General features: G+C 44.0%; 6 protein-coding genes and 2 long non-coding RNA genes across 12 annotated transcripts; 5 read left to right on the top strand and 3 right to left on the bottom strand.

The window, feature by feature from the left end:
* Positions 1 to 203: 203 nt before the first annotated feature.
* Positions 204 to 1,327, top strand: LOC112268858. Its single transcript, XR_002960344.1, has 4 exons — positions 204 to 337; positions 415 to 614; positions 804 to 1,027; positions 1,145 to 1,327. It is a non-coding gene; the product is annotated as an uncharacterized LOC112268858 (long non-coding RNA).
* A 2,864-nt stretch (positions 1,328 to 4,191) lies between these two features.
* On the top strand, positions 4,192 to 7,320 carry LOC104584372. 4 transcript variants are annotated; one of them, XR_002965962.1, is made up of 5 exons: positions 4,192 to 4,790; positions 5,305 to 5,436; positions 5,509 to 5,914; positions 6,487 to 6,588; positions 7,066 to 7,320. It is a non-coding gene; the product is annotated as an uncharacterized LOC104584372 (long non-coding RNA). The 4 variants fall into 4 exon arrangements; XR_001408079.2 differs by having other exon boundaries at positions 4,193 to 4,790; positions 6,532 to 6,588; XR_001408077.2 differs by having other exon boundaries at positions 4,194 to 4,790; positions 6,551 to 6,588.
* Positions 7,321 to 7,334: 14 nt separating this feature from the next.
* On the bottom strand, positions 7,335 to 11,007 carry LOC100823395 (putative pentatricopeptide repeat-containing protein At3g16890, mitochondrial). Of its 2 annotated transcripts, none has more exons than XM_014903337.2 (3): positions 8,687 to 11,007; positions 8,480 to 8,600; positions 7,335 to 7,864 (listed from the first exon to the last, which is right to left on the bottom strand). In XM_014903337.2, the coding sequence occupies exon 1, from the start codon at positions 10,881 to 10,883 to the stop codon at positions 8,829 to 8,831; it is 2,055 nt and encodes a 684-aa protein (XP_014758823.1). In that variant the 5' UTR covers positions 10,884 to 11,007; the 3' UTR covers positions 7,335 to 7,864; positions 8,480 to 8,600; positions 8,687 to 8,828. The 2 variants fall into 2 exon arrangements, with proteins under 2 accessions (XP_014758823.1, XP_003575429.1); XM_003575381.4 differs by having other exon boundaries at positions 7,335 to 7,809.
* Positions 11,008 to 11,470: 463 nt separating this feature from the next.
* LOC100823524 (GTP-binding protein SAR1A) lies at positions 11,471 to 14,517 on the bottom strand. The gene is made up of 3 exons (XM_003579247.4): positions 14,266 to 14,517; positions 13,178 to 13,309; positions 11,471 to 12,032 (listed from the first exon to the last, which is right to left on the bottom strand). Exons 1-3 carry the CDS (start codon positions 14,392 to 14,394, stop codon positions 11,712 to 11,714), a joined length of 582 nt encoding a protein of 193 aa, XP_003579295.1. The 5' UTR covers positions 14,395 to 14,517; the 3' UTR covers positions 11,471 to 11,711.
* Positions 14,518 to 15,106: 589 nt separating this feature from the next.
* Positions 15,107 to 17,074, top strand: LOC100821357 (DNA-directed RNA polymerases II, IV and V subunit 9B). Its single transcript, XM_003579243.4, has 4 exons — positions 15,107 to 15,765; positions 15,874 to 15,949; positions 16,381 to 16,539; positions 16,663 to 17,074. The coding sequence occupies exons 1-4, from the start codon at positions 15,737 to 15,739 to the stop codon at positions 16,741 to 16,743; spliced, it is 345 nt and encodes a 114-aa protein (XP_003579291.1). The 5' UTR covers positions 15,107 to 15,736; the 3' UTR covers positions 16,744 to 17,074.
* Positions 17,075 to 17,296: 222 nt separating this feature from the next.
* Positions 17,297 to 20,472, bottom strand: LOC100828441 (RNA pseudouridine synthase 1). The gene is made up of 2 exons (XM_003579261.4): positions 20,081 to 20,472; positions 17,297 to 18,408 (listed from the first exon to the last, which is right to left on the bottom strand). The coding sequence occupies exons 1-2, from the start codon at positions 20,457 to 20,459 to the stop codon at positions 17,726 to 17,728; spliced, it is 1,062 nt and encodes a 353-aa protein (XP_003579309.2). The 5' UTR covers positions 20,460 to 20,472; the 3' UTR covers positions 17,297 to 17,725.
* A 665-nt stretch (positions 20,473 to 21,137) lies between these two features.
* Positions 21,138 to 23,186, top strand: LOC100843516. The gene is made up of 3 exons (XM_003579232.4): positions 21,138 to 21,519; positions 21,993 to 22,108; positions 22,560 to 23,186. Exons 1-3 carry the CDS (start codon positions 21,409 to 21,411, stop codon positions 22,873 to 22,875), a joined length of 543 nt encoding a protein of 180 aa, XP_003579280.1. The 5' UTR covers positions 21,138 to 21,408; the 3' UTR covers positions 22,876 to 23,186.
* Positions 23,187 to 24,081: 895 nt separating this feature from the next.
* LOC104584371 (F-box protein SKIP19) lies at positions 24,082 to 24,859 on the top strand. Its single transcript, XM_010238868.2, has 2 exons — positions 24,082 to 24,482; positions 24,576 to 24,859. The coding sequence occupies exons 1-2, from the start codon at positions 24,168 to 24,170 to the stop codon at positions 24,624 to 24,626; spliced, it is 366 nt and encodes a 121-aa protein (XP_010237170.1). The 5' UTR covers positions 24,082 to 24,167; the 3' UTR covers positions 24,627 to 24,859.
* The last annotated feature ends 2,850 nt before the right edge of the window (positions 24,860 to 27,709 follow it).

Raw genomic sequence — 27,709 nt, 5'->3', positions numbered from 1 at the left:
AACCAACAACTTAAAGTAAGATAACCTAACTCTAGCCCTACGAAGATGAAGTGCTCTTGCCCTTAGACGATGATGTGCTCTTTCCCTTCGACGGTGCAGTACTCTTTCCCTTGGACGATGAAGAACTCTTACCCGTTTTGCTTGGCATGAAGATATCTTCATCGGACAATGATGTACTCTTCCCCTTGGATGATGATGTGCTCTTTCGCTTCGACGGTGCAGTACTCTTCCCCTTGGACGATGAAGAACTCTTACACGTTTTGCTTGGCATGAAGATATCTTCATCGGATTCCTCCTCTTCAACCCATAACAATGGATGTTTTCTAGCCCATTGTAGGTATGACTCACTCTTACCTTCATTGTGCTTCTTCCACCTTTCGTGCAACCTTAGCAGTTCTTGCCATATCTCTGCAGAAGTCCTCAATGGGAAATTGCACCTATATAATTGGTGGCCCAGCTCAGTTAGTAGGGTGCCACTACTAATGAGTTCGTCCCATGAAACTATCTTATTGTCTACCTTGAAATCATCAGCTAACCACAATAGCTCACGGGACATACCTGACCAAAATCTACGATCATCTGGGAAGCCGGATGACATCTTCCCAGACGAAATGGTGAGACTACACTTCAATACCATGGACGGTCTTTTATAGTTACAGAAGATACAAATAGACGGGAAAAATGGTGGCGGGAGAACCAGGCGGGAAACGGTGGCGGGAAAATGAGTTTGAGAGCCTATAAATACCTCATTTCCGGTAGTCATCCAAGCATCCTTCTCACTACTGTTTTTTCCAATATTCCAGTGTCCCCCAATGAGCATGCCTTGCTCCGACCAGGGCGAGAGGCCGAGGAGGATGAAAGATGCGATGTTGCCTCGGGGGGTGGAACATCTCAGGTGTTGGTGCGGCAATCTATGCAAGGTGAAGGAGGTGACAGATTTTTCAGATAAACTGGGCATGAGGTTTTCATGTGCACGAACTATGAGTATGAACCACCTGTCCCGGTTTCGCCGTACGACAAGCCTCCGGTAAGCACATTTAGGTGTTCTAAAACATGTTTTCTGTGTCATATTAGATTTGTAACGGTAGTCTTTTTTGTAATCTCCTCCGCCCTATGCATGTGGTATCGTTGGATTGACACGGAGATGCCGGATTGGACGGTGGAAGAGATCAAAACAAGGTCCCGAAATGCATGGCGGCGTTTCCACACGGAGGAGCGTGCGGAAAAAGCTGCAGCCCAGGAGAAAGAGGAGCAAGAGGGAGAGCGGAAAGAGCATAGGGAGGAACAACGTCGTTGGATTGACGAAGCACTAAGGAAAAACAGGAAGAAAGTGCTTGAGATGCAAGAGGAGGAACGAAGGCGCAAGGATGCTCGTGAGGCAGAAAGGGAGAGGCAAAGAGAAATGGCCGCCGTGGCAAAGGCGACAGAAGAACGTGGCGATACGAGCAGAAAATGGCCTAAGTGGGCTCAGTAGTGCTTGTGTTTCAAATATATTTGCTATCTTTAATTATGTCCAATTGCGGTATTATCAATGTATGTTAATTTAGTCGTGCCTTGGTTCCGTAACCAGCACATTATCGATGTATATTAATTTATCCAAATTTATCCAACTGTCAAGTCTTTCAGTTCAAACAAACCGCAAAGAATCGACACAAAAATTGTCCAGCACATTATCGATGTATGTTACTCTTTATCCAAGTTGTCAAGTCTTTTAGTTCAAAAAACTGCAAGGATTCAAGACAAAAAATTGGGCCTTGGCCGTGTATGCGTTGATCATGCAACGAACTAACGGCGAAGCCTAATTACTTCCAATCGGATTCGGCGTGTTACTTTTATCCAAGTTGTCGAGTCTTTTAGTTCAAAAGACCGCAAGGATCCGAAACAAAAAATGGACCGAATTACTTCCAATCGGCCTGGCCGAAACCGACTGCGCCAGTCGGCCTCGGCGAAGCCAACTAGGCTTCAGTCGGCCTGGGCCTAATCGGCTTGGGCCAGGCTGACTGGGTCCATTCGGCCTGGGCGAGGCCGAGGCCGTATTATTTTTGAATTTTTTGAAAAACACGTATTATTTTTGAAAATGATTAAAAAAATGGTATTATTTAAAAAAATAGCTAGATGTAGACCCTCGGCAGATATTGGACGGGAATGCTTTGTATTTTCGAAAGATCCATCAAGGTTTTAATACACATAAATTTTATCTTCAAAAGGTTAGAGATTTAAAGGTCATGAAGATAAATTGTATATTGGTATATACTATCTCGGTTTTAAATTCTTGTCGCTGTTTTAATACAAATTTGAACTAAACAGCGATAAGAATTTAGGAACGGAGGGAGTGCTATTGATTTCATTAATATGCATGCCCTGACGTATAATAAAAACGTATATACTGTTTTTGTTTGTACTTCAAAACGGATTTTCTTGGCAGACTTTAACGATAACGTCGTGTATACCATAATCGAAAATCCTAGCGAAGTCGTGGTAAGCACATTAGACAATATGAATCTGCATATGTAAAAGCAAAAAGCGAGCAGTCTATTGAACAATTAAATTAGATAAATTAACATATGCCAACTTAAACTCAAAGAGAAACATGAGCTAGCTGATGGGTTGCCAATGCCCACCCCTTACTGTTAGTAAATACTTATTAGGGATGACTTATTATGTATCTTTTTGCGGTCGATTCAGGGCACGCCGTACATGACGCTGGCACGCTGCGCAGGTCCTACACCTCATCCTTCGAGAGAAGGGAGTACTGCCCACGGTACGCGCGCTCTGACCATCTCAGATTTGATTTGATTTATACCAGCATACAAGCGAGGCCATACCGGCCTTATTTTCACACAAAACATCAATACTAACTAACTAGACGACTAAACGCGCCTTGCCGCGTCGGATGCCGTGGGCTGTGATCATGGTAGGGTTCGGATTGTATGATGCTGCGTCGGACGTTTAAATTAGATCCTTCCGGTGGAAATACTTAGTTTAATCATGAAAGATTACCAGGTTATCTGTCTTACATACACACAGAAGTCTTACTATTACAGCGTGCAAACCACGCTGGTAGAACGCAACCACTCATCGAGTAGCCTGGATGACACATTAGACCAACAACAAAACATGATTGGTTGGCAAGTGAACTTCGTTGCCTAAATCTCTATATGCTATACTAGTTTAACCCTCCGAACTAGCATGGAAGCGAATTGTACATGTAAAAAATCAACAAATTCAGTGGTGGGAAGCATCCGGATTTGCCGAGTCTATGCAAAGGAATTGAATTGTACTAGGAAAGGTGTGCACTTTCAGTATGTACGGCTAATTAAGCAGTGCAGTTTATTTTGCATTTTCATTTTGCTCTCCCGTCCTGTATCACTGCCCGGTGGACCTAAACCTCACATGTCTTTTATGTTGCCTCTGGGCTGATATAATTGACTGATGATTTGGAATTGTACAGTTTTATCATTGCAATGTAGTATAATACAACTGTATCATGTTGGCTGGATATCAGTACTTCTGTAATTAAAAAAGCATGCAAAAATTGTTCGTAGTTGTGAAATTTTTGATGTTTAGCTCTAAACCAAGACCCTGAGTTATTAATTTTTTGTTTGAGTTTCTTATTCCGTTCAGTCAACAAAGCATATGTATTTTGTGTAATTCTTTCATATGCTTGATGTGTAATGCAGCAACAAGAAGCAGCAGTGTAGGAGGCATCATTAGAAAACAACATGACAATTGCGAGGGTGCATCCTGACTTACCATCTGAGGTTGTGTCAGCAGTTGAGGAAAAAGAGAAAGTTGTCTTTAACACCATCGATGCACACAGAGCTATGCCGCCAAAGCCTCTACCTGCAGTTGTTGGTCGTACAAGACGTCCTTACTATGAATGGATCAGTGAGTCTGAGTGTGATTCAGACTACGAAGAACATTTTGGTAAGCGGCAACATGAGGCACCTGTCCCGACTCCCGGAGGAGACCGGAAAGTGAAGTGAAGTGTACCACTTGACATGGGATGTTTTTAATATCTGATCTTACTTTGTTATCGTTAAGTTGGTATTAGTAGCCAAATTACTATGAGTAGTCAGTTATTTGTATCTATTACTCTATTATGTTTTCATTAGTTACTGCCAGAAAATTATCATTAGATTGAACGGTAAAATGTGTGATTTTCATACATTTAGATCATCTCTAGCGGATACCCAAAACTAGCGATCCGAACTCCCTTTGCAAAAAACTGGCCCGGCCCGGAAAAACGTTTAATCCGCCGGCAAACCCTAGCCCGCCGCCCAAATCAGCCGCGCTTCCTCTTCTTCCCCAACTCTGGCGGCGCTTCCGTCCCCTCCGCTAGCCGAAATGGTCCAGTCCAACGCTCGCCGGACCCTCTTCCCGCGCGGTAGGGGAAACCATAGCGGAGGTCAATCGCGGGGCGGTCGAAGACAATGAGGCAGGCCGGCGGCGGAGCATCGGCGCGGCGCCAAGAAATGGGAGAAGCACCGCAACCTCAGCGCCTTTGCCGAGCGGAAGTACCAGGAGTACCTTCGCAAGGAAGCGGCGTTGGTGGCGGCATAGGCGACGGGGCTCGTGCCCTTTGGAGGACGCGGCTGCTGGGGCGGCGTCGCACACACAGCCTGCCGGGAGGAGGCCGAGTCCTCCCGTGCCGCCATGCGCCGCCGCGAGCCGACGCCGGAGCCAGAGGAGGGGAGCGAGGAGGAGGAGTAGGAGGAGGCGCAGCATCAACTCTTCGGCGTTCACCCGAGTCATGTCCCTGAGTCCTTGGTAGGACATCACTGTTTTAGGTAACCGTCTCATCACGTTTTTCAAATACCAAGATGCATCCTAGGAGAGATTTGCCATTGCCATTGTTGAGGTGCTATTGTGGTCGACAGTTGTTTAAGTTTACTTCTCGTGAAGATAAATTAGTCTACAACAAGTGTGATAGAAACATGCAACATGTTAGTGCTGTTTTCTTAAGCATTTTTTTTTCTTCTCTTTGTTTCTTCCACACATTTTGCAATACGTCCACTTGCGACTTCATCAGAAATGAGTTCTAGTATTCTCAGATAAAATTAGTAGGACATACTGATGTTGTTCCATGTACACCACCATGTGCTGCATTTGAAGAACGAATAACCCGCAACTGGTCTTTGTCACCGACCAACACTGCTGCACTTAATAGAAGTGTGCCAGCACTTGGTATTAGATCTTCCTTCATATAGCTCCTTGTATTAGTTCTTCATTCTTCATTCATAGCTTCTAGGGGAGTGGGAGCTCCAACTGTAGAAACTCCTGGTAATGGATCTTTCGTCACAGGTTCGGGACATCAATTTCCAAGTGAAGCAGCTCATTGTAATCAAGCTTCCATTTCTCATAGCTTTGCTACAAAGTAAGACTTACAAGAGGTGCACAATGAGTATGACTACTTGCTTAACAAAGTGCCCAAAGGTTGTAGCTTTACATTTTGTCAATACTTTAATGTCTTAGATATAGTTTAATGATTGTTGAATTTGTTTTCAGATGTGGAATTTGCCACCCTACCATAAGTCAATGAGTTGAAAGAACAAGTGCATACTTTGGATAGAAATGTTACAGTAATATCGAACAATATATTAGAGGTAAAGACTAATACAAACATTATCAAGAAGAACCAGGAGACTTCAATGGTTGCTAAAGGAATATGGCTCCAAGTTGCTCTTGTGGTGCTCCTTATTGCTGTGAAATTTCCTTTGTTCCGTTAACACTTATTTTGAAACGTTAACACTTCAGTTAGTACATTTCAGCCCCATTTTAACTGCTGTGAAATGTCAAGAAATAATGTCAATAACAAACTTTTTTGCATTCCAGAACGCATTCTGGATGAGAGAATTCAAGGTGTCTATGCTGAACTTCCTCGTCCGGCACAAGAAAAATTGGGTGGCTCATGGTAGTTTACTTCCCTTAGCTAAGCTTTGTTAGTTTACTTGTAGTTTACCGGCCAAATGATTTAGCAAAAGGTTTCCTGCAAGAGAAGTGGTGTAGTCTCATTATTGGTTCCAAGAAAGATGCATATCTAACTATTCTATGTGAAGAATCTCTGCAAAATTTTGAAATAGCTTCATGACAGATCAAAATGAGCTTAGCTATCTGCTTGTATGAACAAGTTTGTGAACTTATTAGCACTTCGAGAATCGACGAGGGGTGTGTTTGTTAATGAAATTCGACTGGACGTGTTACACTTTCTACCTCTCAAGTTCACCAGCACAATGAGGGAAATGCTTTGATCTATCTCGATCTAAACAATACGAGAACATTTTTTTTTCTAATCTTCTCTGTGACTTGATATGATGGTTATATGCATGCTAGAACATCAACACTGCCTGTCTGAGTGACTGAACTTGCTTGTCTGACTGAACTGAACTTGAGACTTTTGTTTTTGCCTCTTCGCTCTTTACTTTCATTATCTCTAGAGGAGACAGACAGTTTTTCTCACTTTCTTCTATCGGATGTTAATGTTAGGTTCATTCAGCTTCAAACTTCTTTGAATCTAGTCTGATTTGGTAGTCAATGCACTTGTTAACAGGTCTATGTAATCAGGATGGATGGAATAGGAAATTAGGGGTAAGTGATGTGACCACCAAATCTAAGGTCTTTAATGTAATAGCACTGGCTGACAAAAATATTCATGGATTTTGTGATGTTGTAGTTATTTGCGGGAATGACATAAAAGACAATTTTAAAAATGAAAATGGTTGTGGTAATGAGATGGCATGGATTTTTGATATAAAAAAAATAAGATATATGAATAAGTTGATATTTGAAATGAATGGGAAAGTCAGAATAACATTAGCTTATTTCCATGATTGTCATAAACATAATATAGCACGGGATCAGCGATACTTTAGATCATATGTTTGTGCTGATAGTTTCAAATTTTCCTTTGGTAAACTGGTCGAGGCGGCTTTTCAATGAGAGAGAGGAAGTTATGCTAGAAGGCATAAGAAATTTTTGTTGTTCGATAAAAAATTAAAAGCCTCTACCTAGGCTGTCATGTGTCTTCTAACATGGGTTACTCTTTATTGAAAAATCTCCACTTAGGTTCTCATGTGGCTTCCAGCATGGCTACCTCCTTACTGAACAATTCATAATAGAGACCACATGCAGCTTCCACCTGTATATGACAGTATTGTAAGTAGACGTCGCCTGATGGAGCTCGTCGACGGAGGAGACCAGTGGAAGGAGACAAGAGAGCAATCTTCCATGTTGTATATATTTCAATGAAATGAATATGTATGTGGATGGAATTGAAATGTTGTAGTAATACGTGGAAATAAAATGAAGCTCGCATCTTCAGGTGCTGAAAGAAAAACAAAAAAGGCCACTCATCTGGCCAGGCTTTCAAACAAACTATGTCATGATCACCAGCCGGCCTCAGGGCCAAGGGATCTACACTGCCATGTTCAATTGTTCTACAATGTTTAGTCATGTCCAATTGTAGAATGGATTTATATCAGCAACTATATGCACAACTGCAGCAAACTGGCTACAACATGCGGCGCTGTGAACCGGGGTTCTTCGTCTCCAAGGCACACAGATCAACAGCAGTTGCTGTGGTCTCAAGACCACAAGGAGGCAAGTCCTGAACTTTGACAGGCATTAACAAGAACAAAGCCTATAGCCCCGTCAGGTTGAACACAAGTTAGACCACTGTTGAGAATTCACAAAATAGATTCCCCCATGACCAGAAAACGTAGTCAGGCGAGGAGCATTGGGATGCGATCTCAACTCAAAGGTCTCAAGGAGCTCGCCTTTTGCTTTCACATGGTGTGCGATGTTTGTTTCCTGAAAGAACAGCATTTACACACAGGCATAAGAATCCTTTTCGAAGTCAGGAGCGCTGCAAAAGATAATGAGAAAGGGGAATTTTGAGTAAATCTTCAATGAGATGTTGAGACAAATGAGTGCAACTAAAATTGAGTGCTGATGGGCTGGGTCTTTTATATGACCACCACAAGATCCGGAATATGACAAAGCAAAGGTAGTTGCCAAAAAAAAACTTTTCGCAGAACACATAATGGCAGAATACACCTTCTGTTCTAATTTCAGTACACAAGAAGCATCATTGTCTCCATGGCCAAATTTGCATGTGACCAACTCTTAACACCACAGAATTGTAGAAATATTGCCCTTGGAGTTCCATGTTTACTGGCAATGTGCTACTGGACAACAGATTGTGAATTTGTGATCCATGAATTTCCTTAAAGTGGCTATTTTCTGCCTACCCTCGGTTTCAAACTAAATTTTCTGATCCATTTTACTTGATACTCATATAGAACTCGAAATAAAAAGAAATTAAGATTAGAAAAGTACATGAACTTGAGTTCTTAGCTCGCGGTGTTTTAGCTCATATTCACAAGTTTAGAGCAGCTATAAATTTTTGTATGAACTTCATCACTTCATTTAGGCAATTTTTTCAAAAAAAACAACATGTAAAGAGATAGAAGAAACATACCCACTTCTTCTGCAAAGGTTTTTAGACGGAAAAGGCACAAATCCATATCAATCCTGAATGCAATACATGCCAATGAGCATAAAATATTCGAGGCGTTTAGAAGGTCTCAGTGCTTTTCCATCTGCAAATAATATTTAAGATAGAGAAGTGAGTTCTATTGACATGCGTGGCTCAGTAAGAAAACACAGAGTTGAGAAAGAACATTACCAGATAAGATCTAGAGGAGCAGTTGTTGATAATGATGCTGTCCTACTCCTACTGCATCTTTGGCTGAGGCTATCGTATGCCATTCTCCACAGGAGAGGGCATCATTTGTGTACCAAATAACATGTAGATACCAAATTATAATTCACACATTGACAACGCGGAGATCAATTTTAGACTCTATGGTACGATTAGAACCACAACTCAACTGAACATTTCTTCTGTTGTATTTGTTCATCAACTGTCCTGCCTTGCTGAACTGACCTGTTTTAGTAAGTGCAGAAACAATTGGCAAATGCGTGTGATGAGTGGTCGCACTACTGCCACTGGACTCCATCAAAAGTAGAATTTCTTTGGCCTCATCAATTCTTCTTTCATCACAGAGTGCTTTAATCAGGCTATTATATGTGTAGTTGTCTGGAACCACACCTAATCTCAACATTGCATTAAAAATATTCCGAGCTTTATCTACTTTCTTCATTCTGCAGAAACTCAAAATGGGAGCATTGAAGGAATATGCATCGGGAGTAATGCCATCTTTTTTCATTTTATTAAGAAGATCAATGGCCTTGTTAACATGTCCAGCTGAACAAAGTGCATGCATTAGTACATTGTAAGTATGAGCATTCGGTCTAACGCCCCACTCTGCCATCTCATTGAAGCAATCAAACGCATCATCCAGTTGATGGGTGTGACACAGGCCATTGATCAGAGAGGTAAATGTAATGATATCTGGAATCAGGCCATGCTCCATAAGCATCTTAAGAACAGCCTTTGCATTATGTACATTCCCTAACTTTGAATAACCACTTATCAGTGTATTAAACGTGACAAGGTTTGGAAGGACACCTTTCTCTCGCATCTCTTTTATAATCTCCGCTGCCTTATCCACTGCACCTGCTTTGACAAAACAATCTATCACCATGTTATAAGATGTCACACCAGACAAGAGCCCATCCAAAACCATACGCTTTAAATAGTGATTCGCCTTTGAAGAACTTTTGCAGCCCAGTAAGGATTTGATGACCATGATATAGACATCAAATCCAGGATTTCCACCTTTCTTTACGAAATCATCAAGCAACCCACACAAATCACTCAACTCCAGACACTTCACGGCACAAGAGACCACAATTCCAAATATTGCATTGTCAAGGAGATAGCCCCTGCTGTTCATCTTCTTCGTGACCTCAACTACCTCTTTGGCCATCTCGTTCTTCGATAAGCAATACAGCATACATTGCCATGCACTGTGGTGCGGAGGTGGCTCGCGTCCTAGCCACTCAGTCAACATCACATAGGCCTTGTGTCTCCCCAAACACCGGAATGCACCATGAACCAGCGTCCTGTATGAGGCCTCATTTGGCGACACACCCTTCTCCTTCATCGTATCGAACACATGAACCGCGTCCTCTGGCCTGCCTGCATTGCAGAACCCATCAACCAGCATCGTGTACGTGAACACATTTGGCCTGATCCCAGCGCCCTCCATCTGCCTCACAAGCCGGAGCGCCTCGTCAATGATCCCACGCTGACAGACCCCGTGAACGAGTGTGTTGTAGGTGAAGCAGTCCGGCTGGCACCCATCCGCGGGCATCTGCTGGAACCTGAGGTACGCGGTGTCGACAGCCCCGGCCCTCACGGACGCCACGATCAGGGCATTGTACACCGCGGTGCTGGGCCTCAGCCCGAGGCGCGGCATTTGCACGAACACCTCGTGCGCGTACTGAGCAAGGCCCAGCCTTCCCCAGCTGGCGATAAGGGCGCGGAGCAGCTCCTCGGAGACCTCGCATCCGCAGCCCCTGACCTCCGCCACCAGCGCGGCAGACAGCACCGCCGGCCCGCGCCGCCACAGCGCGTCCTCCAGGGCCCGCCGCACCGAGGCGTCCCGCGCGAAGTGGGCGCCGAAGCGCGACGCCCAGACGTAGAGGCGCACGCAGAGGTGTGGGTCGAGCGGCGCGGCGCCGCGCAGGACGCGGACCACGAAGCGCGGGCCCAGGCGCGGCATCGCGGCGGCGAACTCCGAGTTGAGCCGCGGGAACCAGTCCTCTTCGGCCAGGATCGACGCCGCGCGGGCCGGGCAGGCGGGCTCGACAGGACTCCGGCCGGAGCCGGTGGAGAGGTTGGACCTCGGCGGGGTTCGGGCTGAGAGATTGGCGCCGCGGCGGAGCAGGAGATCGGGGCGGCTCCTGCTTGCCATCTGCTTCGGCTGCGCGCCGCAAGCAATTCAGACAAAACAATTTGGGGAGAGTGGTGTGGCGTCTTCTCTCTTCTGGAGGTTTACAGGGTTTAGTACAGAGTGACCAGCTTACCATTCTGAAAGCAACACCTCTCTGAATGCAAATTCAAAATATAGACAATTTTTGAAACTTGGAATGTGGCAGTTTAAAGTCATTGCTGTGAAGATTTGGTGCAAGACATCCCGAGTTGGTTTTTCATTAGGGTGGAACTGATTTATCCATTATTCTCTGTGAATGGGGGTCACGTCAAGTCCATGAAAATTTGACGAATCAAACCATCTACGGGGTAAATTATTTTGAGAAACACAGTACAAAGCATCTAAATTGAGCAACGCCAGTAAAAGAAGTGTAGATTCGCCTTCTTTTTTCTGGGTTTTTTAGATATCAAATGTTGCGGGAGCGAAATTTTAGTGACAAAGTTGGTCAAATTTAATGAGAAAGCCTGTGAAATTTAGCTAATGGAATTCCAGGTTCAGAAAGAAAAACCTAACAGCAGTATTGTATGCAGCAGTCTCATGTGACCGTCCTTCAGGATTTCCTCGAGCACTAGCATTGGAGTTTAAATCATATTACTTTTTTTTTTCAGATCACACTGTAACTGAACAAAATTAAAATCTAAGACAGAATCCCCAGACTTTGCACTACATCCATTACATCACATATGTATCGGCACCAACACCAGCTAAGCTCCCTAACTCTCTTGTGGTAAAACAGGAGTATAATCAGGACAGCTTAAACCATACAACCTTTCCCCTTTTTATCCCACATGCGACTGCGCATGCACTAACCTACTTGATGTACTGCGACATCCACTTGAACCCATCGCCATAACCCATCTTGCGGACGATGCTGCACATGAAGACCTCGAGGGGGCGGACGTTGGTCTCGCCGAGATTCACCTTCCCCTTGCCGGTCGTGAAGTTGCTCAGCCCCATGTGGTAGCGGAGCTCCTCCTCAGAGGCGGCGTAGGGGATGTCGATCTTGTTCCCCAGGATCAGGAAGGGGACCGTAGCCAGGGAATCATCTGAAAGGAGGGCATCGAGCTCTCTCTTGGATTCGGCAAACCTCTCCTTGTCGTACGCGTCCACAAGGTACACCACTGCATCAACCTGGCCACAAGGCAAAATCACACGATGACATCAAACAGATGAAAAAAATACTTGTTGCTGCACTAGCACACAGAATCAAATAAGTGTATCACACAAAGTAAGAAAATGATCATCATCAGTAATAATAGAGAACACCATCCATGCATATGACAGCAGGAGCATATGCATAATGCACCAAGATTGATGCTTAAGCAATTAAGCTTTCTTGGCTGCAACGTGAAATTCAAGAAGTTGGTGCTAATGGATGAGAAAAGCAGTTTCTTAAGGAAATGGCATTCTTGTTCAGAGCATTACTAATTGTATGATATTCCTTGTAAAGTTTTTCCGAATCAGGTTGATTTTTTTTGATGATCTGATATCTGTGCATTACTTCTGGCCCAAACCGTTGTTAGCACCCTCTTCTCTTCCTAATTGTACCAAAGTCCTAGCACTTCCTGGTCTGGGAAAATTAACTCAGAGCTCGATTGTGTCACCAAACTGATCCTTCTGATGTTTCTCGACATTGTCATGCAGTCATAAATGCCTGCATCCACTAAGCCAGACAGCATGAAACTATTTTGGCACAAAAGAAATATACAAGATAGGAAAAAAAACAGCAACCACAACAACATGCTAATACACAAACAGAAGGAACAATAAGACTGGTAATATTTCAAAAGATGATGGTGCACACACACTAATATGAACGCATATTTCCCCCCTCATGTAAGTAGCTAGATTGCCATATTGCACATGTATGATATATCATTAATTTTATATTATGGATCTTGATATGTACAGAATGGTGCATATATGAAGTATGGTACTTAGGGTTCAATGCAATAACCCCACTAACCAACTTGATAAAATTTCGCAATATGCAGTTAGTGTTACATGTGGGCAGAAAAGTTTGGCACACGTATTCTTGTCCATCAGTGCCAACTACTACCCACTGATAACGACACCTGCTAAAACTTTCAGGGGTTACTGTCATACTGTGTATGCGATCTGTATTTCATAAGGACCTAAAAACATGCCAAACAACAAAAACAATATTTCTCGAAATCACACACCACAAGAGAAGAAACACATTAGACAGATATAATCGTTCACCAAGTAACTCATTCATATAGATAAAAAGTAACAATAAATGAGGAAGATGATACCTTTGCATAGTAATCCTTCCACACGCGGCGGGCAATCTGATGGCCTCCTAAATCAAATGCCTTGAACTTGATCTTCCCGATGCTCAGCTCTTCAGAAGTTGGATATTGTGTAGGCTGATGCTGAACTAACCTCTGCCAGAAGGAACACACATGCAAGTACAAACTTATTCAGCCAACAGAAGCAAAAATATGTAGAGCTGTGTTTACTTTCTATGTTTAACTTCACTATACACAGTTTCCGAGCATAATCACGTGGTAGTAACAAAAAGACTGATCACCCTTTAAAAAAAAAGACTGATCACCCAGCCCAAGTTAAGTAATAAGGACGATCCTTCCCATGATTATATTGAGGACTGTCCAAACTAATTAAATTTAAAATAAAATGTAATTCTCCAGAGATGCATTAGCACCAGATCTAAATTGTATACAACTCAGAAATAGCATGCTAGCATTGAAGGAATCAACATGAAATGACTTTATGCACACATAACTTGAAGAAACAAAATTTCTACAGTATTGTATGGGAACTATCTAGATCTAGCAAGCAATCCAGTACTGACAGAATAACGCAGCTCGGCTACCACAATGAAATCTACCCGAGTCTATCCTCAGCAGGAAACAAAGACTGTCTAGGGTACTAGTCCACCAACTCCTCCCAAATAGGGAATCATTTTTTTCCGCTTACGATCGAAGCCTGCCGAATCTAAAGAAAAGGGCATCTTTTGCAACGTGGTCTGAAAATCCCAGATTTTTTTTGTCGAAGATGGTCAATAACAAAAAAATCCCCAAGAACACTCGACCCTTCGGATGAACATGTACCAGCACGCATCTCCTATTCTAAACTCGAATGGAAACAACGTCATGTAATTTTAATAAAAAATATGTTGCGCATGAACATCTGTCAGCAGAAACGGCAGGAACCAGGGAATTACTCGTAGAACAACAAGGATGATCCATCCCGATCCACAAAACCATCAGAATTCCCCCCAAACCTCGTCAAACTAATTCACCCCAGAAAAAAACAAAAACTAATCCAACATAAGAACTGAAGTAATCAGAAAGGAAGGGAACTTTGTTTTTTCCCCGACCTCGTCCTTGAGCATGTGGAGGAGCGTGGTCTTGCCGGCGTTGTCGAGGCCGAGGAAGAGGATCTTGGCCTCCTTCTGCCACATCCCCAGCGTCGCCAGCACCCCGTAGAACCAGTCCACCAGGAACATCTTCGGTCGCCGGCCGCGCCGTCGGTTCGCCGGAGGGAGGGAGAGCGCCTCTTAACGGATCTTGACGCGCACCCGGCAAGGAAGGAAGGGAGAGCAGTGGTGACGTGGCGGCCCACACCGCCGCTGCCCTGGGTTTAATAGGAGGAACGACAAAACCATGACAGGTGGGTCCAGGGGGCTGCGGGGCCCGCAGGTCAGAGGGTTAGGTGGGGGTTGGTTTGTTTGCTTGGATGGAGAAACACCTTCCAAATTCCAGGTGCAAAGTCCTCTTCAGAAATCGAAATGTACCAAAACTTCTGAAGTTCCGAGGAAAGAAAAAGATTTTATTGACTTTTTTAAATAGTTATTATTAATGGATGATTTCTAAAATCTCATATTTAGCCCTTTGGAACAAAGGAACGAGGGTTAATAAAATGCATAAGAGTAGAAATCAAAATTCATCATGAAGTAACTGGCAGCTGAAGACCGGAAGTTTCATCCTTTTGACAAATCTTGACAAAACCACCGTTGATAGATAGTCTCTTCTGGATGCTTTCCGTATTTCCCATGCCTTCGTGTCAGCGGACAGCCTGTAAATCGCTGAAGAGTCCTCCCCGTTCGAAGTTACAGGATTCTTTCCTCTCCCAGGTCGAGGTGCTTGCTTGCGAAGCATGCTCCGGCTTGAAAATTCAGGCCTTTCAAACATCAAGTACTGTCATCTTTCCTGTCAAAAACAAGAAAAGTATTGATCTTTGGTAGTACTAGCAGGCAACCAAGATCTCATACAGTAGTATACGGCAAGATTCGAAATCTAACAAAAAGCATCCAGATCACAGCCTCAGAAGATCTTGCACTGTACTGTACTTAACAATATGATCTCATTTCAGCTGAAGGCTCGAAATGGGCAGAAAGATTGCTGTTAGCTTTCCCCCACAAAGAAAAGCTCTTCTCGCTCTTGGTATGGCGTCCCCACAGACAGGCAGCATCGAAGTAGCAGAAGAAACAAAGTATATAATGAGAGCACAACTCGCCATCGGAAAAGGACATTCTCCAGCGTGCTGTATATTGGTTCTTAATCAATGCCTGGTACCATTCCCCCAAAAACAATAGTGCCTATAGTGCTGCTGGCCACTGGCCAACTTCTTTTGACTTTCATACTGAGCCCTGAAATGCATCTTCATCTTGACTTGCTTCTCCTCTGACCTCCAACCAATCCAGTCCCGAGTAGCACCCTCCCTCGTTAAACCACTCTCAGCTCAGCTCCACCGCTGGAGGAACACCCGGAATAGTGCTAAGATCTGAGTGGAGCAGACAGGTCTCTCAGGCCAGCAGCGGGGGGAGAGCTTAGCCAGCAGCAGCAGCCATGAGTGCCATGAAGTTTTGCCGTGAATGGTAAGCTGAAGCCTGAACCTGCTCCTGGTGTTTTCCTGTTTGTTTCCTTGTTTTGGGCGATGGATTTGATCAGCAGATCTGTTTCCTTTTTCTGTTTTGGGCATGCAGCAACAACATACTGTATCCCAAGGAGGACAGGGACCAGAAGGTGCTCCTCTTCGCCTGCAGGAACTGCGACCACCAGGTTTCTGCTTCTTCTCTTCTCAGTCCATCCAAAGATTCCACTTCTTCTCTTCCTGGAATGTTACCATGCATATATGCGTCTGGAACAGGATGAAAAGAGCAGCAAACTTGGGTAAAGTTGAACAAAAAAGCATGATTATTCATTCCAGAAGGGAAAAAGTGGCTGAATTAATGTGGCATGTAAAACTGTTAAATCTTTGGGTAGCATTAAGGAGTGCTGTGATGTGCCCAGGAAGAAGTGAGCTTGAGCAGATTGGATTTAAATAGAAATGCATATATAGGCTGTCAAGTGTCAACATAAGTAAGATTTGCTCAGTTTAATGTATTGCCAATTTGTGATATCAAACAGAATTGCTTGTTGCTTCACTTGTACAACGTACTGTCGTTAAATTCGATGGTATATAGCAATTAATCAAAAACCTGAAATTGCAGGAGGTCGCAGACAACAACTGCGTCTACCGGAATGTGGTGCACCACAGCGCGGGAGAATTCACCCAGGTGCTCCAGGACGTTGCCGGTGACCCGACACTTCCCCGCACCAAGGAAGTCCGATGTGCTGTCTGTGGCCATGGTGAAGCTGTCTTCTTCCAGGTGAAAATTTCAAGCCACACACACAAACAGTTTATCTTATTCAGAAGCAAGCAATAAACTTTCTGAACAAAAACCTGTTCTTTAGCTGGAACAAAATCTAACCTTGACCCCATTGATCTGTAGGCCACCGCCAGGGGGGAGGAAGGAATGACGCTGTTCTTCGTCTGCTGCAACCCGAGCTGCGGTCATCGGTGGAGGGAGTGAGATGTTAATGCAGCTGAGCAAAGAATTCCACTGATGCAACAGTCAGAGAGAGATGATTTTTCTTCCCAAGAGATCTTTTTGCAGATTCCATGTTTCAAATACATTGCGGCATCACATCATTAATAACTTCAGGAAGAATAAAATTGAGTCCATTGGGGTAAATATCCCTGTGGTCGATTGCAAGATTGGATGAGGACGATTTTGTTGGTGTTTTGTTTCCTTCGAATTTTTCTGTAGCTTCAGCAGTGAATCTTGAGAACAAATCATGTTCTGTATTTTCATTAGTTCAAGAACTTCAATAACTTTCATTTACATTTGCTGTTATTTTTTAGTTCATTGCAGCACAATCTTATGCACCTGTTCAAAAACTTGAACAGGCATGTAATAGTTTTCCAGTGATAACTGAACCAACTATTATAATTAACCAAGTCATAAGCTGACCTTCTAACAGAACCCATGATAAGGTGCAGAGCTGCATTTGAGGTACTGAAACGTCCTACTTCTAGTACCTTTGTCAGTGAAGCCTAGTTCTGGATCCCAGAATTTTTATGTATTCAGAAAAAGCTCTGTATATATTGCTGAATAACCAGAAACCCCCATGGTACATAATTTATACATGGTTGCAGCTGCAAAACTAAAATCAAAGCTACAACAGCCATCTTGATATCTCTGCGGTACAAAATGTATTTCACGGTTGCACTTGGAGTACTCTGAAGTCAAACCTGTGCTACTAGAACACCAATCTCGGCATTTGTGAAAGCTTGTTCACGAAGTACAGATGCCCAAGATTGTCCACCAAGAAAGGTGTTGTCCAGCTGCAAATGATGGTTATAATTCCCTTCAAATAGGTACTTAACAATACAGCGTCCTGAAAGGAGCTCCAAGAGGTGCTTTTGGCAATTAAATCTTACAGACCTGCAGTCTTGCTAAAGAAATTCAGAGCTACTGGAGGGCTGTGCATCATAATGAGGGCAATCGAGTTTTATCCCATTGTTGAAATAACTTCATTTGCCCATGAAGGGAGAGGTGCACGGAAGGTGATGGGCAATCCTGTCACTGGATGTACAAATGACAAGCTCTCTGAGTGCAGTGCATGACCATCACAATCCACACCATTCCACTCAATCACTCCTCCGTACTTCACATCGCCTCTGATAGGGAACCCAAGATACTGACAGTGTAGACGAATCTGATGTGTACGTCCACTCTGAGGATAGGCTCTGACCAAAATCATGTGATTCTTCAAATCATCAGTTGAAGAATGGTCAGCCGCCTTCTCTTGTACAGTAATCGACTCTATATCATCAATGTTAACATTCGATGGTTCTCTAAACTGTCCTTTTCCATTGATTCCTAGCACTTCAAACTTTGTGCTCATGTCCCTTACAGAGGAACCCCCTGGCAGTGTTCGACCAACATCAGACATAGCGTACACACGCCAAGCACCATGTTTTGATCGCCCATGACCAGAACATATCCTAATCTTCTCCCATGTCGGTGGGTAACCTATGCAAAGAGCTAGATATGTTTTCTTCACTTTGTGCTCAGTAAATGCCTTCACAAGCTTCGCTGCAACCTTGTTGCACTTGGTGATGACCATAAGACCACTGGTATCACGATCTAGCCTATTGGCAAGGTGAAGGTTAGGCTTAGTTGCTGGATCTCCTGCAGATCATTCAAAGTATTTCAGTTACAAATGCAATGCAATAGTAATAGGACCTCAAACAAATACTTGACTCACGACCTTAATTGTGAAGATCAAGATGACAAAATACAGCAAGGCAATATTCTGGTACCATATCAGGCTATTAAAGTGATGATTTTTTTTTTAAAGATAGAAGACAGACGCGCTAGGAATTTTTATTTCTCATGCCCTGGCATGGCAACAGTTTGTATAAGAAACTTGCCCAAAAGGAAAAATTCAGTGAGAAGGACTTGATGCTAGCCAGTGGGAACTTATTTGATCATTTCAGAAAATTTTGGACGATAGATGAGCAAAATGGCATGGAATTAATATTTCATGCAAGAATACTACAACATGCAATTGCACATAAAATATGCAAATGAGAAGAAAAAAAGGTCACAAATAGCCCTACAATTATACCCATTAATATGTGCTGAGTTTTTATTTTATTTTATTTTTATAAATCAACTGTCTCATTCTGCAAAAGTATACATAGCTCCTCAGAGCCTTACAATTGCATATACGGCAAGTATATTACAATATCTTACATATAGCAAGAAATGTTACCCTGAGCACATCCAGAAGTTAGAATAAATATGGGAAGTGGCTTTAAATTTTTTGACTTGTTCCATAGCTCAAACCTCCCTCCTTTTCTTAATACATGGTGTTAGTTTTCGTTAAGAGCAAGGCTTTGATGAGCAATTATTCTTTACTATGTGACTTATATGATACAAAACCACAATAGTCAATAAGTACTTTTTATGATGAATCTAGTGATGTAAATTTCATTTAATAAACCACATACTAACAAAGTAATGAATCGCCATACACTGTGTATTATGAAAAGCAGGGAGTACATGACACTTGTATTTTGCATTGTTGCATCATACACATGCTAATATAAGATCTGCATCATGTCATAATATCTGAATGGAAGTTGGGACATCCACTCACAAATTTCAACTTTTGGAATCAGCCTTTCTTGTTCCCTGGAACAGTTTCTACTTCATACCCCATTATTAGCTTTCTTTGATCTAGCGAGCTTAGGTGACTTAAAGCTTAGTACACATATTCTATACCGATAACTCTTGCCCTCACTATGGGATACGTATAAAACTGTCTGTTACTACTTCTGAACTAAGACTGTCTGTGGATAGCGTGAGGATTGACACTAACCAACAAACTCAATTTACAGAATAATAGGTGATTTCATCAATATCCTACAAAGAACCAAGTTGTAAGAGTCACGAGGGAGCTCTTAGAAGTAATAATCTGATGTTACAAACTTAAGAACTCAAAACAAAAGGTGGCACAAGGGAGTTGCAGACTCTTTCAAACAAACAAATCGCAGATTTCTGCTTCCTAAATCATAATTAACAGCTCTAAGGATCCATTTTTCGCGCTTGCTCTGCATGAATTGCCAATGCTATTGTCTCTAATGTGTACAGTAAACCGGTTAAAAGAGCAATCCTTTGACATTGCTAACTAAAGCATCTCAAGGACTGCAAGCTGCAGTATTGCCCAAAGCAGAAAGCAGCCAAATCTGCATTTCATCAGCATCAACATCCCTAAATTACCAGCTGCGAGCACGGAACACCTCCGATAATCAGGACAACGATGTGCCATTGCCAACTAAAGGCGCGATCTGTGTACCTGCAGCGGCGGCGGCGTAGCAAGGGAGGGCGGAGAGGAGGGCGTCGCAGTACACGCCCGCGGGCTTATCGACGACGGAGAGCCACTCGTCCTCGAACACGACAGCGGCGGAGGCGTAGGCGCCTGAGCGGGCGGAGGCGGTCATGGCGCGCCGGAGCTCCACGTCCTTGGAGACGGCCGGGTAGGGCGGGGACACCGGGCACGGGTACTCCCCGTTCGCCACCAACGCCGCCGCCTCAGACATCGCCGCCTCCTGGACTAGGCCTGCTCCTGCGGCGGTCACGGCACGGCGGCGCGCGCACGGCGGCTGCAGGGCTCGCGCTGGGGAGGGGAAGCGAGGGGAGACGAGAGGGGAGAGGAGGAGGGGTACTTTCGTCATTCTGGGAAAATTTGCTAGGGATACAGTTATTTTCTGGCTTTGCTTCTCTTTGCTGAAACACATCCTAGACCACAACGCATCAAAACAAATTTGATAGAGATGAGAAAGGTTTATTCTCTAATTCAAATTTTGGCCCCAACGCAAAATGTATGTACTCAACAAAACAATCGAAAAACATTTAGCCTCAACTTGAACTGTTTTTTTATACATGAAACAACGTTGTGATGTAGTATTCATCATGAAACTTGACAAAGAAAATTGAAAAAATGATTCAGCATGATGTTAATGCAATCAAACATCGACAATGGACAAAACTCAACACATAACACGTCAGTGAAATTCCGGTCTAGATGGTAATGCAATCAAACAACACCGATGTAGGACAATGTGAGAAAATTCAAATATTTTGTTTTGAGCCATACAATATGTTATCTCAAATGTAGTTTAATGATATCGTGAAAAGACGTGTTTTCATTGACATGTTTCAAGAAATACGCAATATATTGTATCACACGATATCGGTAAAAGACGCGTTACGGTGTTATTTCAAATGTATTATAATGATAGACGTGTTCCAGCGACATGTTTCAAGAAATGCACAAAATATCTTATCACATGATATATTGGCGAAAGACGCGTTGGCCTCGGAACAAGGCATTGCCAATTTTCCCTTTCACTATTTTCACCATAGAGAGGAGACCGAGTCCAGTACATAGACGAGGCTTTCTCGTCTTCTTCCCATCTCCTCCTCCTGTCCTCTCCCCCCAGCGAGAGAAACTCAACCCTAGCATCTCCGCCGCCTCCGCAGACTCCGGCGAACCGCTCGCAGGGCCGGCCCGATACCGCGGGAGCTCTACTGAATCGATTCCGTTGCGAATCTGAGGCGAGAGCGTTGAGAAGGGGGAGGAGTTAGTGGGTGATTTTACTGATTTGGGAAGGGCGGAGGAGGATGGGTTCGTCGTCGAAGGTGGTCCGGCCGGAGGAGGTGCTGGACTCGCTCAAGAACGACGGCACCGTCGACGCGCTCCGCAAGAAGATCATCGCCCAGCTCAAGGCCAACGTATGCTTCCGGAATCTCTCCCAGTCTCCCACATCCTTTCCTCTTCCAATCCCCTTCGCCCGCCTGCTTGCGGTCTTGCTCTCGGTGGCTCGGCAGCTGAGAGTTTCCCCGGGGTGAGGTCGATGATTCTCAGGCGGCGGCCGGAGGTGGAGAGCAGTAGGAGTCACCATGGCTATGGCTATGGATTTTTTCGAGCATTTTTGTTCTACTCTTGCGTATACAAAAATCACTTCATAGTGCGTACGCATTACATGATTGCAATGTCTTCTTCCCCTGATCAACAGGGAATTTCCGTATGGCAGGATTATAATTCTAAATGTAGCACATTGGCTTTTGAGTTTTGACTGTTAGCTCTGTTATAGGCATGTATTTCATCACAGTTTCGTTGCATTGCTTTTATGTGAGGTTGGCTTGACTAATGGAATACAGTAGTTAGTTGCATCTTGGCTCTAACCTTTGATGTTGGATTTCAGGAGGATATGAAGAAAAATACTATGATGATGGTGGAGCAAAGCAAAGTTCTGAAGACACCTGGAGCTGAGAAAAAGACCAAAAGGGAGCTGTTTGATGCGCTTCGACAGGAACTGGAGTAAGTCATATCATTTTCTTCATAATTTAGTGATGTGGTATGGTCAATGATAGGATAAGGTGTTCGTTTTTTCACGCTAAGTAGGAAAGAACTGTCCTTTAAATTTTTTATTTCTGAATACACATAATGCTCTGAGACAAAAGAATTACCCAGTATATATCTCACTGTCTGCTGCTTGCTCCCAAAGTAGTAATCTGATCTATCTCTTGATGATATGGTAGTAACAGAATGAACAGCATGTATATGGTATTCTGATGTACTTTTGGATTATTGGAAATTACGTGTTCTGAATTTGTTTTAGGCACAATTGTAATTTGCACCTAAACTGCATTTTTGCCATTGTTCCCAGCCATTTTTCTGTGTACATTATTATTTTTCCTACTTTGACTCAAACTGAAGAAATAATCAATTAGACCTATAAATCAGTGCTTATTTATTGATTGGAATGCAGAACTCCAGTCCTTGAGAAAGCTTCAAAGGCGGTTTGGGAGCTGATACTTGACAATGCTGGACTAGGGAAAGAGATCAACGAGACAGTTGAGAAAGTCTACTGCCGGCTCAGCGGAATTGACTCAATGCCACCCCCGGCTTCAACATCCAGTGCTCGTCAAGAGAAACGAACAAACATGGCTATAGAGGAGGGTGAGGAGAGCAAGGAGATGGATGCCTCCGAACCATCATCGTCCTCAAGGAAGAGGTCGTTCACAGGCGCTATGCAAAATGGAGGTGCTATATACCAGCATGAAGAGCACGAGGACGGCAATTAGGAGATGCGATGCTGTTCTTCCCTTCATTGTGATTTTCAGTTCTTGAAGGCTAATTTAGCTGGTGTGTTTTCATGGCCGGAATTGCTGAGTTCTTGGATCTCGATATAGCTCACGCTGTAGGGTTGTGATATGTGCTTTCGTGGCTTCTTTGTTTATACTCATGCAAGTGGCTGCTATAGGAGGTTTCAACTTTAGAGGGGTGGCGCTAACTGTATGTCCTTCTGAATGTAGAACAGACAGGCTGACTACTTGCTCAGAATAAACCGGTCTCTTGGATGGTAATACAAAAATATGTTGAGTTGGTATTTACAGTGTTGGTTCCCGTACAAAAATATGTTGAGTTGGTATTTACATTGTTTTGGTCAACTTTAAATATTTTGATTCGTTGTGTGAAAAATCTGATGTATGGATTTGTTTCGGCCCATTAGCATTTTGTGAAGTACATACCTCTGTCCCTAAATTAAGAAGTTCTAACTTTGTTCCAAGTCAAGCATATTAAATTTTGACCAAGTTGTAGAAAAAAACTACCTACAACTCTAAGTTAGATTTTATTTAATCCATCATGATTTATATTTTCATAGTAGACATTTGATATTTTAGATCTTCATACATTTTTCTATAAAGAAGTGCATTTCAGTTCTCCACCCGAGGAATTGCGGTTACATTGAGAGTGAGGTGGAATGGATTATGAAATGAAACCATTCCATTACATTCGGGTAAAGTTACCACCAGATGAACGGGATATAACTTTGTTTTTGCTGTTTGGTTGAGATAGAATAAAGTGGAATGAAATAGCTTCATTTCTTACTTGTTTGGTTGGAGAGATGGAACGAGACACAATGATGTACTCACACAATGATGTACTCACCTTCCGGTAAAGTTACCACGAGATATAACTTTTTTTTACCCGAGTTGTAACTTTAGAAAGAAAAAAAACGACAACATTTTATCTGCGTTTTTCAACGTCAGCTATTCTTATATGCATACATCAAACATAAGACCTGTATGGATAAAATTTAGCACTACACTAAGCATCCTGGAATTATTACACATATCTGAAGAACATTCCTTCTAGTCAACGACGACGACTCGGGTCCCGAGTAATCCTCCTCCCTTCCCGAGCAGTCAAGCAGACGCCAAGCAAAGTCATCAATTAACGCCGTCTCGTTTCCGTGCCGTTTATTTCTGCAGCCTCGATCTATAAATCGCGTGCTTCCTTGTTCCTTCCACCACGAGAGAAGAACAAACGAAAGGAAATTGCGAGGTTAATTCATCCGGCCATTGTGTCTGCAATGGAGACGGCGAGGGACTGGTCATCAGGGCTGCCTGTGGACGTGCTGGCCGCCATCTTCGGCAACTTCAGCGTCCATGACATCCTCACCGGCGCCGGCCTCGTGTGCCGCTCGTGGTCCGGCGCGGCCAAGCTGCCCGGCCTGTGGCGCTCCGTCGACATGTCGAGGATGCCCTACGAGCATCTCTTCAACCCCGGCAGGGTCTTTATGTGCAGGATGGCCATGGTCGCCGTCCGCCGCGCCGCCGGCCGGCTCGAGGCGTTCGCCGGGTGGGTCTTCGTCACCGACGAGCTCCCTCTACTACATGGCCGAAAGGTATACTACTACTGTTTTTGATTAATTAATTGCAGTATAATATTTCTTAGTTGCTGATGAATAATCACCGTGAGTGTCATGATCGAGCTGCAGGTCGCCGTATCTAGTGAGCCTCAGAGTCACCGGCTGCGCCGGCGTGACTAACAGAGCCCTGGCGGCTGTCGTAGATGCCTGTCCTCGCCTGGAGCGTCTTCACGTCGTCGAGTGCCCCGACGTTGTCATCGACGCAGCCCTGGAAGCAAAGTGTGCGCGGATCAGGTCGCTCCGGCTTATCCCTGACCTGTTTCATGGATTACGACCATGAAGTGTTCATGTGGTTGTTGTGATGCAAGATTGATGTTTGAAAATTTATTGAAATCGGTTAGATCGACTTAGTATAACGCTCAAGATCCCTTACTTATGCGTCATGGATCAAATTAACATCATATGTACCTGTTTCTTTCTCTGTCTCAACCTATAATTTTGAACTATGCATGGTGACAAAATTAGTTGTAAATTGTGACATGGGTAACGGAGCAGGCATATTGTTGAGGATTTTGGAGACGCACAAATTCTGACAATAGGTTGAAATGGCGAGGCAGAAATTGTGCAACGTTGCGATCGTCGGCAACAAAGAAAAAGGAAAGGAAATTAAAATTCTATACGGCTTAAAAGGAAATTCAAATTAAGAAACAGATGAAACGTCAAGAGGCAACTTTAGTTTAGGATTTATGAAACGTCAAGGGGCAAAACATTAGTTCAGGATTTATGAAACGTCAAGGGGCACAACTTTAATTCCGGATTTATGGAACATTAAAAAAAAGTCGAAAGGGCTAGAGGCTAGAAATCTATATCTATATCTAAACCTATCTAAAAAATACAGACCGTTCCTCTTCACTGTCGTCTGTCAAACTTCCCGTAAAATTTGTGGCCGCTTAGTATTGCATGTATATTAGGCTTACTAAGCCGGTTGGTTCATTAATTGCATCAAATCTATCTATATCTATATCTAGATATACCAACGTAAAAAAATACGGACCGTTCCACCTTTTTTCCTCGTTTCCGACGTGTTGATCTGGGCCAACGCGAAAGGCGGTTCAGCCGTGATATGGGGGATGATTGAGAGGAGGGGAAAAGAAAAGGAAGGATCGTGAGAGACAGTTCAGAGCACCCGGACGGGTCACGGGCCGAGGAGGCATCATTGAGGACGGAGATTGCGGCGGCCGGCACGCACATGTGCTGCTTTTGGCACGAAGAGGAAGATACGCACATGCGATCGTGCGTGCATGGGTTTGACGCTTTCGGAGAAATTTTGGTCCAAGAAAGAGAACGGCCGTGGCTCAAGATAAAAAAGAGAAAAAAAAAACCAAAAGTAACTTGCCTGCGCCGTGGCAAGCTAGTTTTCTAAGAGGCGACGAAGGCGCCGCTGGCACTGACGGAGCCGTGAGATCCGTGCGCGGCGAGGAGTGACGCCCTGCACAAGTCCCAACGGCTCACCTAGCTAGTCAACGACGACGGCTCGTGTCGTCCCAAGCAATTAATCCTCCTCCTTTCCGATGGAGCAGATCAGCAGACTCGAAATTAACACAGCAGCCAATTAACACGCGGAACGTTTCGTTTCGTTTCATCTCGTTGCCGGCTCCTATAAATTGCGTGCTTTCCTTCCTCCACACACGTACGTGCTCTACGACATACAAGGAAATAAAGGAAACTATGAAGATCATCCAGTATCCAACGGAGAGGGACTGGTCGTCGGGCCTCCCTGTGGACGTGCTCGCCGCCCGACGTCGAAATCGACATAGCCCTCATGGCAAAGTTTGCGCGGATCAGGTTGCTTGGGCTGGTCATGGTGCATGGTAACTTAGAGCAGTAACATGTCTTTGTTACTACTCTAAGTCACTATCTTCATAGTGAGTAGTAACATATATGTGGTGTCATGCATTGTGTCATTTATTAGGTTGTAGACTCATCTTACTTTGATTTGTGTGATGTTATGGTAACATATCTAGTTACCATAAACCTCTCTCTCCTCATTAATAACATGCCACATCACCAAATTTGCTTAGTTGGCACTTATGTTACCACCTTTGTTACTCCCACTATGACCAGCCTTAGGCTTATCCCTACAGACTACGACGACGACGGCCGCTGGATCTACCCATGTAGCGGCGGTGTCAACGACGAGGACGATGATGAGGAAGACTACTGGCTGCAGTCGCGTTTACGCGCGGGTATCTTTCAGATTATTGGCTATTCTATTGCATGCCTCCTTAGTATCTGTGTTATGTAGTTGAAATGAAGTTGAAATGGCTAGCCAGAAATTGGACAACATTGTTACAGGCCTATATTAAAGATCATCGGCAACCAAGAAAAAAACAAAGGCAATTCGAAGTAGTATATGCTTGTGGCTTAAAAGCACATATTTTCCAGTGAAGAAACATTTCTAATGCCGAGGACAACTTCAGTTTAGGATTAGCTCCGTATGACAAATAGTAATTACGCAAACGCGATTCAAGTAATCAGGGAAGATTACCTAGAATGAGGACGGAACATATGTCAGCAACAAGTTCAACACGAAAGCAAGCATTTCTCCCAAAAAAAGAAAAACACAAAAGCCAGCACGTTCATGTCCCTTCAATCTGGGCTCCAGGCTGCCTACTGGGCCTGGGCTTTTTGGGTGCGAGCGGCAGGCCTGCCAAAGTCCAAAGCGCTAGCGAGTAGCGAAAGCGAGACGCCACGAAACGAAACGAATCGAAAGGGGGCGGCGGCGGCGCGATAGCAAGAGGCAAGAGAAAGAGGGCGGATTTGACTTGTTTTCACGGAGGCTGAGGGTCTGTTTGGAATACAGCCTTTTGCCCGACCAATATTTTGATAGTTGACTACTACTACGGCAACCGTTTGGATTGGACCCAGATATTTTGAGCCACGTCAATATTTTGGTAACCCTGTTCAGTTTTCACGCCCGCGTGCTGGCAAAGTCCCGGCGGCGAAATAGCTCGCCAATTTGTTGGCGTGCCAAAATAGGCTCGGCTGGCTTGGGCGAGATCCAAACAGGCCCTCATTTCCCCCCTTTTCTCTTCCTTTCTCCCTACTGTTGCTACAGCTCCGAGCCTCGTTGCGACCTCCTCTCCCTCTTCTCTCCGGCGGCCTCGCTGGCCGGAGAGGAAGGGGAGAAAAGGGTTGGCTGGTCGTCCTCCGTTCCATGTATAGTCTAGTTGTTGCCTTAGGGGCTTTTCCTCGAGGATTCC

Source organism: Brachypodium distachyon, chromosome 4, assembly GCF_000005505.3.
Source record: "Brachypodium distachyon strain Bd21 chromosome 4, Brachypodium_distachyon_v3.0, whole genome shotgun sequence".
Taxonomy (NCBI): Eukaryota; Viridiplantae; Streptophyta; class Magnoliopsida; order Poales; family Poaceae; genus Brachypodium; species Brachypodium distachyon.
The sequence above is the reverse complement of the archived record's forward strand: the minus strand, read 5'-3'. Positions and strand labels throughout refer to the sequence as shown.

Coding starts and splice junctions, on each gene's coding strand:
- LOC100843516 (XM_003579232.4), top strand. CDS start 21,409: ATGGGTTCGTCGTCGAAGGTGGTCCGGCCGGAGGAGGTGCTGGACTCG. Junction 21,520..21,992: donor TCGCCCAGCTCAAGGCCAAC/GTATGCTTCCGG, acceptor GTTGGATTTCAG/GAGGATATGAAGAAAAATAC. Junction 22,109..22,559: donor GCGCTTCGACAGGAACTGGA/GTAAGTCATATC, acceptor ATTGGAATGCAG/AACTCCAGTCCTTGAGAAAG.
- LOC100823395 (XM_014903337.2), bottom strand. CDS start 10,883: ATGGCAAGCAGGAGCCGCCCCGATCTCCTGCTCCGCCGCGGCGCCAAT.
- LOC104584371 (XM_010238868.2), top strand. CDS start 24,168: ATGGAGACGGCGAGGGACTGGTCATCAGGGCTGCCTGTGGACGTGCTG. Junction 24,483..24,575: donor CTCTACTACATGGCCGAAAG/GTATACTACTAC, acceptor ATCGAGCTGCAG/GTCGCCGTATCTAGTGAGCC.
- LOC100823524 (XM_003579247.4), bottom strand. CDS start 14,394: ATGTTCCTGGTGGACTGGTTCTACGGGGTGCTGGCGACGCTGGGGATG. Junction 13,310..14,265: donor TCCACATGCTCAAGGACGAG/GTCGGGGAAAAA, acceptor TCCTTCTGGCAG/AGGTTAGTTCAGCATCAGCC. Junction 12,033..13,177: donor GGAAGGATTACTATGCAAAG/GTATCATCTTCC, acceptor CCTTGTGGCCAG/GTTGATGCAGTGGTGTACCT.
- LOC100828441 (XM_003579261.4), bottom strand. CDS start 20,459: ATGACGAAAGTACCCCTCCTCCTCTCCCCTCTCGTCTCCCCTCGCTTC. Junction 18,409..20,080: donor CTACGCCGCCGCCGCTGCAG/GTACACAGATCG, acceptor AATGATCTGCAG/GAGATCCAGCAACTAAGCCT.
- LOC100821357 (XM_003579243.4), top strand. CDS start 15,737: ATGAGTGCCATGAAGTTTTGCCGTGAATG. Junction 15,950..16,380: donor GCAGGAACTGCGACCACCAG/GTTTCTGCTTCT, acceptor CTGAAATTGCAG/GAGGTCGCAGACAACAACTG. Junction 16,540..16,662: donor GTGAAGCTGTCTTCTTCCAG/GTGAAAATTTCA, acceptor ATTGATCTGTAG/GCCACCGCCAGGGGGGAGGA.